General features: G+C 38.9%; 1 protein-coding gene across 1 annotated transcript in view; it reads left to right on the top strand.

Annotated features, from left to right (window-relative positions):
- Positions 1 to 1,899: 1,899 nt before the first annotated feature.
- The window catches only part of LOC140226546 (isocitrate dehydrogenase [NADP] cytoplasmic-like), a 31,949-nt gene continuing 20,885 nt past the window's right edge, over positions 1,900 to 12,963 (top strand). The window contains exons 1-2 of the mRNA XM_072306997.1: positions 1,900 to 2,011; positions 5,261 to 5,300. Coding sequence (XP_072163098.1) covers positions 1,996 to 2,011; positions 5,261 to 5,300 — 56 coding nt within the window. The 5' untranslated portion in view covers positions 1,900 to 1,995. The remainder of the gene's footprint in view (positions 2,012 to 5,260; positions 5,301 to 12,963) is intronic.

The following is a 12,963-nucleotide window of genomic DNA, read 5'->3' as shown; positions in this document are numbered from 1 at the left end:
ATTGTGAGAGCTATCCATAGTGAGGGTAAGGCCCCCTTTTTTTTTTGTTTGTTTGTTTGTTTTTTGCTTGTTAGCTGATGAAATCCGGAAGTGGCAGCAGAAGGTGCGATGAAGGCCCCCCCTTTTTTTTTCTTGCTTGTTATTGGTTACCGGGAAATGGCACCAGAAATATAAACTGGGGCCTAACTGTTAAAAACGCGGCACCGGCCGTGTTGTAGGTGTCCTTCATGTTTATCTCTGCTCTTTTTACACTCGTACAATATCAGCAAATGAGTACGATATTCAGCATAATTCTTTTGTGAGATTTTTGAAGCATCTTGCGCAAGTTATAGGCGTGTTACACATGTTGTGTTACCACAGTGTATTGTTTCTCTCTGACAAAAAAAAAAAAAAAATGCTCTATGAATATCAAGGGGCCTATACGAAACTAAACTGAAAGGAGCTGATAAAAAAGGGAAAAAAAAGTATTGATTGAACTCTTGTAACATTACACCTTGGGAGATGATGAAATATGGAGAAGGCCCTAATAAGTAAGTTAATGTCAGTTATCAATTTCATTTAAAGTATACAGTAGGGCCTATATGCCGAGTATGAAAGAACTTGTATAGCGGGGGCCGGATCCTTGAAACCATGCATGATACAGGGTCATGAAAAAAAGTCTTAATGTCAATAATGGTAAGGTGATGATTGAGATTATGATGAAAAAGAAATAACAATAATGGTGTAGTGGCCCAGAATATTGATGAATAACAACAATGGAAGTACAACGATGCGCGTGATATGATCGTTATTATCATTGTAATTTTATAGAAATGATATAGCTTGTTGCTAAAAGCAGTAACAACAGTAATTTTCTGCAGTACCATTGTTACGTGGTACGTAGGTCTACCCAAGGAGGTATGAGAGAACCTCCTTGGTCTACCTAGATGCATAGTGATTTATTTCTGTCCGAATTAAACACATGGTAGGCTGTTAACGATTAGGCCTAAGGCTGCTTTCACATAGAAGTATTCGGTATTCGGTATTCGCTATTCGAGCACCGAATACACCATCACTCGCACCGTCAACTCACCATCCCATGTAGTGAGGATTTCTTCCTCCTACATCGCAGCAAATCTTATTAACAATTTCTAAACTGCATCAGAATGTCGGTCTACATGCTTATATTTGCTAACGGGCAAATCCAGACCAAAAGTGTCATTATTTCATAAACGAGAGACGGTATACGCTGCAAGAAAATCGAACAAGTTCGATTCCCACTTTGCTATACTTTTCGCAGCTATTCGGTACTTTCGAATAGTGCCCTCCTATGTGAACCGGTGTGAGTGGTGAGGAAATCCTATCGTTCGATTCAAGCTATTCGCGTGCCCTCGAAAAACGAGCCCGAATACCCGAATAGTATACTTCTATGTGAACGCAGCCTCGGGGAGGTGTGGAGTCTCACCTCCAAGGTAATTACAATAACGTCTGACCGTGGTATATCGACTAGAATTCTAGATCTATTTTTGAATACAAGGGAATGAGCGATGTCACACATAGAATAATCCTTCCTGTTTCACACAGCATGTTCTTCGTGTGGATTGTGTCGAAAGAAATTATAGGGCAACCGCTGTTTTCCCTGGATGTAGCTAGAGTATGACTAGGAATTAAAAACCTGTGTAGGTTCTTTGAGGATTTAAATCAAAGTCACCTTCACAACTGACACACCCACAAATTAGAAAATCAAAAAGTCGTTTTGATGACACGATTGCCCGATTCTCATCGTTGCTGTACCAGGCGATCAGTCACCTTGATAGTAAACGACTGGAATTAGTCTAGCAAGATCGTTCGAGGTTTACGTGAATCGAGTTGCTATTGTTCGCGAAGATTAAAATAGTGCAGTGTAACAACCCTGAGGCCGTGGTTTCGTGGTGGCAGTGTTTCAACCTAGCGTTGTATCCCTTCTGTTCATAAAAGTGTTCGTCTAGCTTCGAGGAGGCAAATACCGATATCATAATGGCCAAAATTCAAGGTGAGAAACTAAAAATTTCTGCAGGCAAGCGAAGGAACGGTGTGTCAAACCTGTACTAGTTAGGCCTAGTAGTAGTAGGCCTACTACACCTGACCATCATCATGACTATTCGACGCGATCTGCGCGTAGTGCCACGGCGCGGGTAACGGCTGCTATTGACTGATCGATGGGTATGATGAGGGGAGTGTGAGCTCAGGGCCGGTATTCCATAAACTTCTAAGACAAATTGCTTAAGTTTAAGCAATTTGTCTTAGATTTTTGCTTAGCTAAGAAAATCGCCCTAACGGTATTCCATAAACTGTAAGGCATTTTTCTTATGTCGAGCGATTTGGCTAAGCAAAAATCTTAAATTCTGATGACGTCATTTGACATAAGCAAGATATTCATGTCATCACTGTTCGCGAACAGCTGCCCCGCGGTGAAAGTCTATGTATTTTACGTGTTTAAGCAACAATCGCAACTACCTAGCCACCCATGGAAAAAGATACCTAGGCCTAATGCACACTTTTTCAGAGGCTTTTTTATATATATATATATATATATATAGGAGCAACGTTTTTTACGTCTCACAGTGTCTAGAATGTCAGTAAACGGCCTACTTATTTAGTAGTAGGCAACCTAGACCTAACAGTTACGTGTTGTTTTGGATCTTTTCGGCCAAAGTTACGGCCTTATAAGTGAGACTCACACCGCAATCACATCGAGTGAATTGCGGTGATCGAGTGAAAAAAGAAACATCATGAAATCACGAGAATCAAAATCAAAGCGAGTACTTATGTTTACACCCTAACGTAGTTACTAGGCCCAGATAATTATTCCGTACTCACCGATCCGGTAGAGCCGGAGAGGACGCTTTGTGACAGTACTCGCCTGTCTCCCCGATATACAAACTGTGATAGCCGCACGTGTATAAGCAAGCTATAACTAGGGCATACGTCTACGTAATGTAGTGGGTTGTGGCATAAACGTATCCGGGCGGCTATGTGCGTTCCTCTAGCTGCGCGCTCCACTCCGCCGCTAATGCGCGCTGAGAAGGAGGTCGAGGGCACGCGTAGTATACGCGCAACACATACCCCCCCCCCCCCCCCCGATTCCCCGTGGCCCATGGCCCACCGAGTTTCTACCGTATTGTTACTGTGCAAGTTCCCACGAGACGCAAACGAGACGCTTCGTCAAACCTTGAACTCGATCATTTCATTTACATTACTGGGGTGGTATTCTGAGGTCGTAATTAAGTCTGTAATTAACTTCGTGATAAAGTCGTGAAGTTAATAGGCCCTTAATCATGGGCAAAATCGGTATTCTGAGGACGTAATTAAGGTATGATTAAGTCTCCTGTAATTATCTTAGGTCCCTCCCATCTAATTGTTATTCCATCCAATCAGACGCGTTGTTAGAAGCCGAAATGATGATCACACGCGCAAATATGCCCTCAATGCGCCCTCCTGCACGCCCCCTGTAATTACAACCCAAGAGCTCCGTGCGCACACTCCGGTATTTGATTACAACCCCTCACCTACGCACGCGAAGATCTTAACCTCTTTGCTCACATAAAATGACAAAATTCCTCGAAGATCGGCTATATTTCTTTTTTTCTCTGAATTCTACGGATACCATGATAACAAGATTCAACCGCTCCTCCGTTACCGAAGACGGTAAGCATCGTTGTGGCAGAGAAAACACGATGTAATGCGTGATATCGGAGTAGTTAATGACACTCTTTGGTATCATTAAGTTTTCCATTAACTTTCATACTTACAAGGTAATTACACCCTCAGAATACCGATTCGTAATTAACTCTGTGATTAAGTCCTCTCAGAGGTGCACGCGCATTGATACGCGCAAACGCGTAGGTCCTTCCCGCCAAAACGCTTGTTGCTATGGTAGTTAATATATCCCCTACTTAATCATGCTCTCAGAATACCAATTCGGTAATTAAGTGCTAATCAGACACTTAATTAGCTCTCAGAATACGGCCCCTGATTACTGATGAACTTCCTTATTTAGCAAAAAGATGAAAAATCATGAGCTAAAGCCGCCATCTTTTCTACATTGTTATGCTACACCCATAATTTTTTCTTACTGGAACCCAAGTTAAGACAGCTCAATAGCTGTCTTAGATTTAGGGTAAATTTCTTAGACAAATGTCGTTTTGGAATACCGACGGCACATTTTTAAGAAAATATGCTTAGCCAGCAAGCCGAAATCTGTCTTAGCTAAGACAAAATTCTTAGCAAAATTCTTAGCAAAATGCTAAGACAAATTCTTAGCCAAATTTTATGGAATACGAACTTAAGCTAAGAATTTTGTCTTAGCCAGAAAATAAGCAAAATTGCTTAGATTTTCTGACTTAAGCATGCTTATCTAGTTTATGGAATACCGGCCCAGAGCAGCAGCTGGCTGCTAGCTGTGGCCTCTCGGTCTGCCTGTAAAGTTATAGTTCCAGTCGATTCTTCATTGCTACCCACGACGGTGATGCGAGGGTGATGGTGGCTTAGTAACGAACGAGATGGTGTAACTGGCAAACTTATGTACATGTAATTACCCCGTAGTTTCAGATTTTATAGAATTATCACTGACTTAGAACCAAAACTTGCTCCTTTTTTTCTCATCTTGTCATTCGACATTGATTAGTTCTAATTCAACATCTGTACATCTCTTCATCATCATGTTTTTGCCTAACCACAGGATGCTCCTTCACACAGTTATACCATGGAGCTACGTAGCTCCATGGTTATACCGTGGGAATACTTTGCGTTCGGGCTGGTCGCAGTTAGTTTTTGCCTTGCTCAGGATGCAAGATCTTATACTGTAACTTCTATGTAAAACCAGTCTATCTAGTCTGTTAAATTTTAAACTGAACTGAACATGAAATCTGGCTACAGTAACTAATGTTAAGTTTAAAATCCAAAAGGCAGGACTCTGACGAAAGTGCTAAACTTTTATAAATGTAAAGGTTGTTGGCATGTTTGTCCTGAAAAAAATTACTCTCATCAAAATCTTAATTTATGTACAGTATATCCCAGTAAGGGGCTGAGTCTTGAGAAGCTCTGGACACTGACTCCTAAAGTCATGCCATTTATTGTCAGAGACTGACTTCTTGGCAGGACTGACAATTTTCATGAAACAGTGCCCTGGTTGCCGTTGGTAACGACAAAAAGTTATCTCTTGTCTCTACCTCTCCATTCCTCTCTCTTTCTCTTTCTTACCCTCTCTGTCTTTCTTTCTCTCTCTCTCTCTCTCTCTCAGGAGGAACTGTTGTTGAGATGCAAGGTGATGAGATGACGAGGTAAGTACCAAGGATCCAATTGATGCTGACTGCCCCTCTCCCTTTTTTTTGGTACAGGGAACCTTTGAGGACGCAGCACTACGACCAGGTACCCATTTGAAGGTTCCTCCTTGTATCGAGGTACTGGTACTAAAAAACAAAGAAACATAAAAGTTGGGACCTACAAAATCTCCTTGTAATAAGGTTTTGTTGTTGACCTCTTTATGACAAGGTTCTGTGCTTTTAAAGTGGAAGAGGTCTATAGACATTCTGTGCTCTCTGAATCCCTTTATGAGAAGAGAAAATTTCCAGATCTTAATAGGGTCTACTGTCACTTTGTATGAACTGCATGAATTTGTCTTAATAGTAAAAATGTGAATGTTGTTTTTTAATGAATTTAAAAGCATGCAAGTTTTTACCTTTAATCAGTTGGAGCATGAAGAAAATTTTAAATATGTGGATTTCCTGTTACTGTACAATTGTAGCTGTATGCAGTACTGGATGTTTTCAAATCATTTTAGTTTTGCAGGCTTCAAATTTTTTGAGCCAGATTATCTTAGTTTGTTTGCAAATCATTAAACAGTCTCAAACAGATATGAGCACACTTTCCATCACTACGAAAAATTTGTAAAGTACCAAAAACAGGTAAAGATTTTTGACAGGTATGCGGTACCAGGTATGAAATAGTCCTATAAAGGGTAGAAGTGTCATTGATATGATCAAATTTCCTGAGATATGCAAGACAATGTGAAGATACTTTTTACTGAGGACTAATAAGCCCAGGATGGAGTAGTGTACACACAAATGCGTAGGATAGCTCGTACTGTATGTGTCCTGGAGTAACTGTGTACAAAATATCAATATAGTGTATGGTGGTGGTAGTCTGCCAAAAACTTAACCATACACAGACCAGACGCTGTGTGTCGGGCTACCAAAAAGTCTGTTGAAGTGCTTGAGAGGAGGATAAGACTTGTGGGACATTGTACTGAGCTGTAGGCCTACTGAGCTACAATGTATCTGCTAATTCCCTCACATTCTGGGAGCCCAGACAGGGATCAGTGCAAAAAGAGGGAGCTAAGAAGTTCCACAGTCATCTTTGTACTAAAGACTGACACAGGCACAGCCATGCTAGATAGACAGGTTTGGAAGTGTATTCATACGTTATATGGCACCCACGATGGCATCCAGGTTTAAGCCAATTCAATGCAGGCCCTCAAAATAGTACATTGCACTCTCGTTATAACGAACACGGTTATAACAAAGTTCCGCTTACAACGGAGTAAAAATTCAGGCTGCAACATTATTCCCTCCATGTCTTTTATTGTTTATTTGTTCGGCTACAATGAAATTTCAATAAAATAACGAAAGAAAACTGCCGGTCCTGAGGACTTCATTATAACAGGAGTCCACTGTAGTAGTATAAAAGTAGTTAGCACAGACTTCAAGGGACAATGACCTGCTTTTCACTTAAAACTACAACACTTGCAAACAGTTTGTTTGCAAAAACCGATAAGTCCATATTTGTCAAATGGAGATATTTGCGATAAAAGGTCAAGAAAAATAAAGAGAAAAATAAGAAAATTTGTGCTTCTTTTGACCATAACTTCAAAAATATACCTTTATATGTAGTGACCAATATATCATTTAAAAGGTATTATTTTGTACATTATGACAGAGATCGTACTTCAAAATCTTCAAAAATGGACTTATCGGTTTTTGCAAACAAACCCTTCACTTGTTTACTTGCTGTACAAGAACGAGTAGGTTGCTTTTGGTATGGTTTAAGCTGATTGCTCCTCCCGTGCAAATGTTTTAATATCACAAGCAGAAATGAGTAGAAAACCTATGGGTTAAAAACAGAGCTCAGTGTTGCCTTTGAATGCCATCATTATGCTTGTGGTGAATAGCACGATGATGCAAAATTTATTACTGTAAATTATTGTGTGAGGTGCTTTCAGTCTACTTATCTGTGTCTTGTGATAAAACTTTGTCAACTGCAATGGAAAAAGCAATTCAAAGGTTGTTGACTTTGATCTCCTTCGGTGGTTATCACATGCAGCTCTCAGCATATTGTAAAGGTGACCTTCGTTGCATTGACTCAAACACATTGCTATTTAGTTGATATTTTAGTGTTGTTGTTTTTTTCTCCCTCATACCAGACAGGCTTTCAGCAATGCGTGCACCCATGTGTGCAAACCGACTGGGCTGTATTGCTGAACACTCAGAAACCCGCTATAATCCCATTTTAAGTTTCAAAGTGCAATTCTGCATCATATTCAAATTAGTTGCAGTGGCAGTATCATTTACAAGCTTTCAAGCAAAATCAAATGGACAGAATCATCAAGATCTGTAGACTTTCCTAAAATAAGTTAACACTAACAGACCCTTTCATTGTCTGGAAAAAGAGGTGATATTTAGCAGTCGTTTGAACCTTGCGTATACATGTATATTATGCAAATTAGATTGTGTATGAAGTGGTGTTGTCATAGCTTCACAACTTTCCCATTGATCATAAAACGAAACAAACAAGAAAAATGCTGAAGGGCTCCCTGTGAACCATGCTATATACATCGGGTGGATTTTTTTCCCCCCTTTTTTTGTGTGTGTTTGTGCATAGACTATGTAGGAACAGTGCACTAAAAGGAACCTCTTGTCTTGCATCATGATGGATAATATGTCCCAACACCGTGGGTGCTGGATATAGGAATAATATGTTTTCATGTTTTCTAGATGGTCCTATAGATACAAAAGGTCGGCTGTACATTGAGTCTAAAATAGGGCAGAGAGGGCAGGAGGTTAGTGCACTGGGCATCAGTATTAATTTTGTAGAAAACAAGAAGGGTTTGACGTATAGCAGTAATATTATTGATAAGATGGAATTACTTGGACGACTGCTGTGCTTTTGAAAGATACCAGGGTTGTACTCTGCCCTACTTTGGCAAAAGGAAGCTAGTGACAAAAGTGACATTTCTTGTAAAAGAGCAAAATGTGTCTGTCATTTACACTGACGTCAGTGGACTATCATGATGTCTCCCTCTTCAGGATGAGTGTCTCTGCATGAAATTTGGCCTGGAAGAAGAGCTCATTATGTGAATTATGAAAACATCAATAACTCAAATTCGGATGGTATGTCACTTGCTTACTTTTGCCAAAGTAGGGCAGTACTGTGTAGTACCATTCACCATTTGTTTACATAAATTTATTTATAAGTAGAACATTAATACATAAACTGCACACTATGCCTTATACTAAGGGAAAACATTGTCCAACAGATACTTCACTGTCACATGATCCTGTTAATCCAATCACGGACTAGTGTGTGTTCGAAGAGCCCATTATACAGTAGTTTAAAACAATCCCTGTATTCAATACAAGAGGTGTGAAAGATCAAAGTGTATACACTTTGTGTACAGAGCTAGTTAGGGATACATGTATCTCCTGCAAAGAGTGAGCCATTTGCTGTATTGTTACAGTAATTCTTCCAGACAGACTGCAGTACCAGTATCAAAAGATTAAATGAGGAAAGTACTTCATATTTGATAGTTGAAGACCAAAACAATTTTGTAATTAGGTGATCCGAGTATCCTCTCGGATCACCTATTGTATCTGTACGGATTCTTTCTTCTTCTTCTTCTTTATTTCTTTCTCCTCAAAACTTGTGCAGAGGTTAACTCAAAAAGTCCCCCTCCTATCACTTTCAGACTTATACCATATATGTATCATGTCCTAAGGACGACAGATCTAGTGTATCAATGTGATCAGTCAACCGTGACGTCATTATGACGTCATTATCTGAAATCACGTTTACATTAATATCTCATTAATGGAATGGAATTTTTCAATGAAATTAGAATATCATATAGTTCAAGTCAAGTTCTATTGATATATTTCATAAAATTTAGTCACGTTCATAGTAAACGAGCGCGTACGCGCGCGTTGAAATTTAAACATGCTCTAATCAACCTTAAAATTGTTTTGCACACGTTTCAGATCATTTACAGCATTTCAAAAAAAATCGACGGACGCGTATGCGCGCGCGCATATACGCACGCACAGCTCATATGCAATAGAGATTTCCCGTTTTATCACACGGAATATATTTTTAAAATGTCAAGGAATATTTCTACCAAGTTTCAAGTCAATCCGACTCAATATGACGTCAAACGGGCCCGTCAAAGTTGAAATTCCGCGCGCGCGTCAATGGCGATATACAGTGCAAGTATGCCAAAAAAAACGCCAATTTTAAATCGGATTTTACTCGTCAGGATGGACGGTGACCCCCCATTTTCTTTACATATTCTGAAAGCTGATGAATTGCACATGTCATTTCATGGGCTGGCTGTGCTGACAAAATGATTAAAAGATATCAGATTTCTTAATAAAGTAAAAAAAGTAAATTTTCAAAATGACGTCATCAAATTTCAAGTTTACTCGAGCGTATCTCACTTATCCTTTGTCAATTTTCACCTAAATTTCAATATGTTGTAGCTTATGAAATGCTCTTTCATTAATGTAATTACACAATTTTGATTAGATGACGACATCACCTCGAAAAAATGGATTGAAGGTAACCTTGTCAAATTTGACCAGTTTACGTGTTATCTCTATGGGAGTGCAATTTTTATGGAAATGAAAATTGACATGACTATCTTTATCGAGCACTAGCTCGCTTATGCTTTGGTGAATTTCTCTAAGATTTTAATATGTTGTAGCTGAGACATAGGGCTATTGTAAGTGTGCCCTTCATTTTTTCATACGTTATCGGAATCACGTCAAAAAACTTGGTTGAAATTAAAGCTTATCTTCGATGTATTTTCATATTTCTTTCTTTCTTCAACTTTCTGTGCAAAAAATCAAGAAAAACATACCCTATCACCACCATATTTTGCATATGTTTAGTTCATGTCACGAACATTATTTCACAAAATAACAACTACTTGATCAGACGCCATCTTGGGTATGTAAATTAGGGTCAAAGGTCATAAATGTTTCATCCTTTATCTTGGTAAATATATGTCCTATCTTTCTCATATTTTGCACACGTAAAGACCATGTTACAAGGATCATTTCACAAAATAACTACTAATTGCTCAGATGCCCTCTTGGGTGTGCAAAGTGGGGTCAAAGGTCATATGTACTTCTTTCTCAATCTTCGCTTTTACGTGTTATCTCTATGGTAGGGAGTTTTTCTAGATGTGAGAATTGACATGACTATCTTTATCAAGCACTATCTTACTTATGCTTGGGTGAATTTCTCTCAGATTTTAATATGTTGTAGTTGAGACTTTGCACTATCAGGACTCGAATCATTGATTTAAAAAAAAAGAATCGGATCACCTTAATTTGTCAGTGATGACAAATTGCAATCTCTAGTTCAATAGAAAATTGTTGTACAGCAACTTTCTGTGCAGATGCAGAGCTCATAGTGAAGTTTACACTTGAATACAATGTTGAACACATCTCCTACTCACCTGGATCTGTCTATCTTAATGATAACCTTTTGACACAAGGCATCATGCTTCATCTATTGTTGGCATTATTGTGCTTGCTACATAAATGTACCAAGTAGTACAAGCTACATGTAGGCACAACACAGAAATGCAGAGCAAGTGCAAATGCTGACAGTGTCAGCACTATGCGACATGGCTGGAGGCGTTAGTTTGCCCGATCCCCTACTGTAAAACCAGAAATTTTCGCATGCATGATATTTTTGCATGGATGATATTTTTGCAGCTTTTGCAAGGAGCAAATTAATTGAAATACATCTGTGGAAGTTCTTGTCTGCACTATGCATTGACTGCTAGTGGCAATTCATGAAAAATTTCATGCTGTGAAAAAAGATTGTCCGCTCCAATTTATGAAAATTGCTACTCAGTATTTCTGGTTTTACAATATCCAGTAATTATTCCCATCAAAATGGTACTGAATAACAACTTCCGCTCCTGCCGCTGGGCAGGTACACCTTGTTCGGTGGCCATGGCCCAAATACCAATTCACCGTTTGACTTGGAGAAAGTTGACCCTTGAAATAAGAGGTTTAAAATGTCAGGACGTCTTGAGGAAAAGCTACATTGTAGCTTCCCCCTTTTGTCTAGGGACTCTCTGATTTTATTCTAGTCTTTATTTTCCCTTTGTGATTGAAGAGACAAACAGTTCAGTGATATTCAGAACTATCTGATACAAATGGGACTGCTATTTGTACACTGAAATGAATGCAGAAATGAAAGAGATTTGATTATAAAAAATGGGATACATACATTTTGTACTGAGGTATGTGACATACTTGATTACACCATGGACCTTAATTAGGTCCATGATTACACTCATGGAATGTCATCTTTGTACTATGAGATTTCAAGACACTGTAAAGATTAATATGTAATCATGCTTTCTGATGTGCTGTACCTCAAGCCTCATTTCAAAGAGACAGAAAAAACCCCCAAAACAAAACAAAAAGAAAAAAAAAAAACAGAGAGCATGACAGAGAGAGAGAGAGAGAGAGGGGGGGGGGGGTGGGAGGCTGGAGAAAGATGGAAGTTTCAATATTAAAAGGAATATTAGAAGTGCAATTTCAATTAAGAATCCTCATTTTTGTGCTTATGTGAAGTGCTGAAGTTCATTCTAGGGGTTCTGTAACAACATCTACACTCTGTACATCTTTCCCTGTAAATTAATTCCTACACAGTGCCTATCGAGTACATGTAATTTCCACTTGCTCTGCTTTTGCCTCAAATCTACACAGTGAATATAAAATACATGTACTTGTATCTGCCCCCAAGTGTCCTTTTCTGTTGTACCGTAATCAACCCATGTAACCTGACTCCTACTGGCACTATTAATACTCACAATGTCACCTTGTATGGTACCAAAAAACAAAAAGTCAACTCAATGGCCAGAATTCACGAAGGTGGTACATTGTACAATCTTTGTCCATGGTTCAAACCATGGGCAAAGACTATAGTTTTGTATGGGGCGCCAAGTGCCGCATGGCCTATTTCGTCAAGATATCAGTAATTTCGTTACATTGTGTCAATAGGACCGTTTCGTCATTTCGTCAGTGAAATATGATTTCGTAACGAAATAGGCCATGCGACACTTGGTGCCCAATACAAAACTATGTACAGTCTTTGTCCATGGTTTGGACAAAGATTGTACGGTCTTCGTGAATTCAGGCCAATGTAATTCATAACATAGGATGCCCTTTGCCCTGAAAGTACAAATTGTAGATTGTCTAAGATTGGGGATAGACCCAAAATTGCCTTCTCCCTTTCTTATATCCTATAACCCTTTGAGGACTAGTCATGTCTATACTTGGGCAGGTGTCTATTGTATGGGAAGCAAGATCATAAAATCCACTTGTTAATTCTCAAATGGGTTAACATGATGCTACTATGGTAAGTTGCCAACAAGTTGCCTTCTAGCTGCATGCTTTAATAAAGGGATGGTATAGTTTTGGTTGAGATGAGAATTCAGTCAGCTTTTTAATTTTTGTGAGATGTTTAGAAACCACTTATTGTCAAAAAGCACAAGATTCTGAGAGGAATTAAAAGTTTATTTATGACAGTTACTAATTATATTCAAGCACATACAGTGCTTTCCTTAATAGAATGGTTTAGTTTTGGGTCAGAAATAAAGTATTTTGGGAATGAGAGTGGTATGTACCAATTTAACTGAAATACATTGTA

Source organism: Diadema setosum, chromosome 3, assembly GCF_964275005.1.
Source record: "Diadema setosum chromosome 3, eeDiaSeto1, whole genome shotgun sequence".
In the NCBI taxonomy this organism is placed as follows: Eukaryota; Metazoa; Echinodermata; class Echinoidea; order Diadematoida; family Diadematidae; genus Diadema; species Diadema setosum.
Note: the sequence above shows the minus strand (reverse complement) of the source record. Positions and strands in the feature narration are given on the sequence as shown.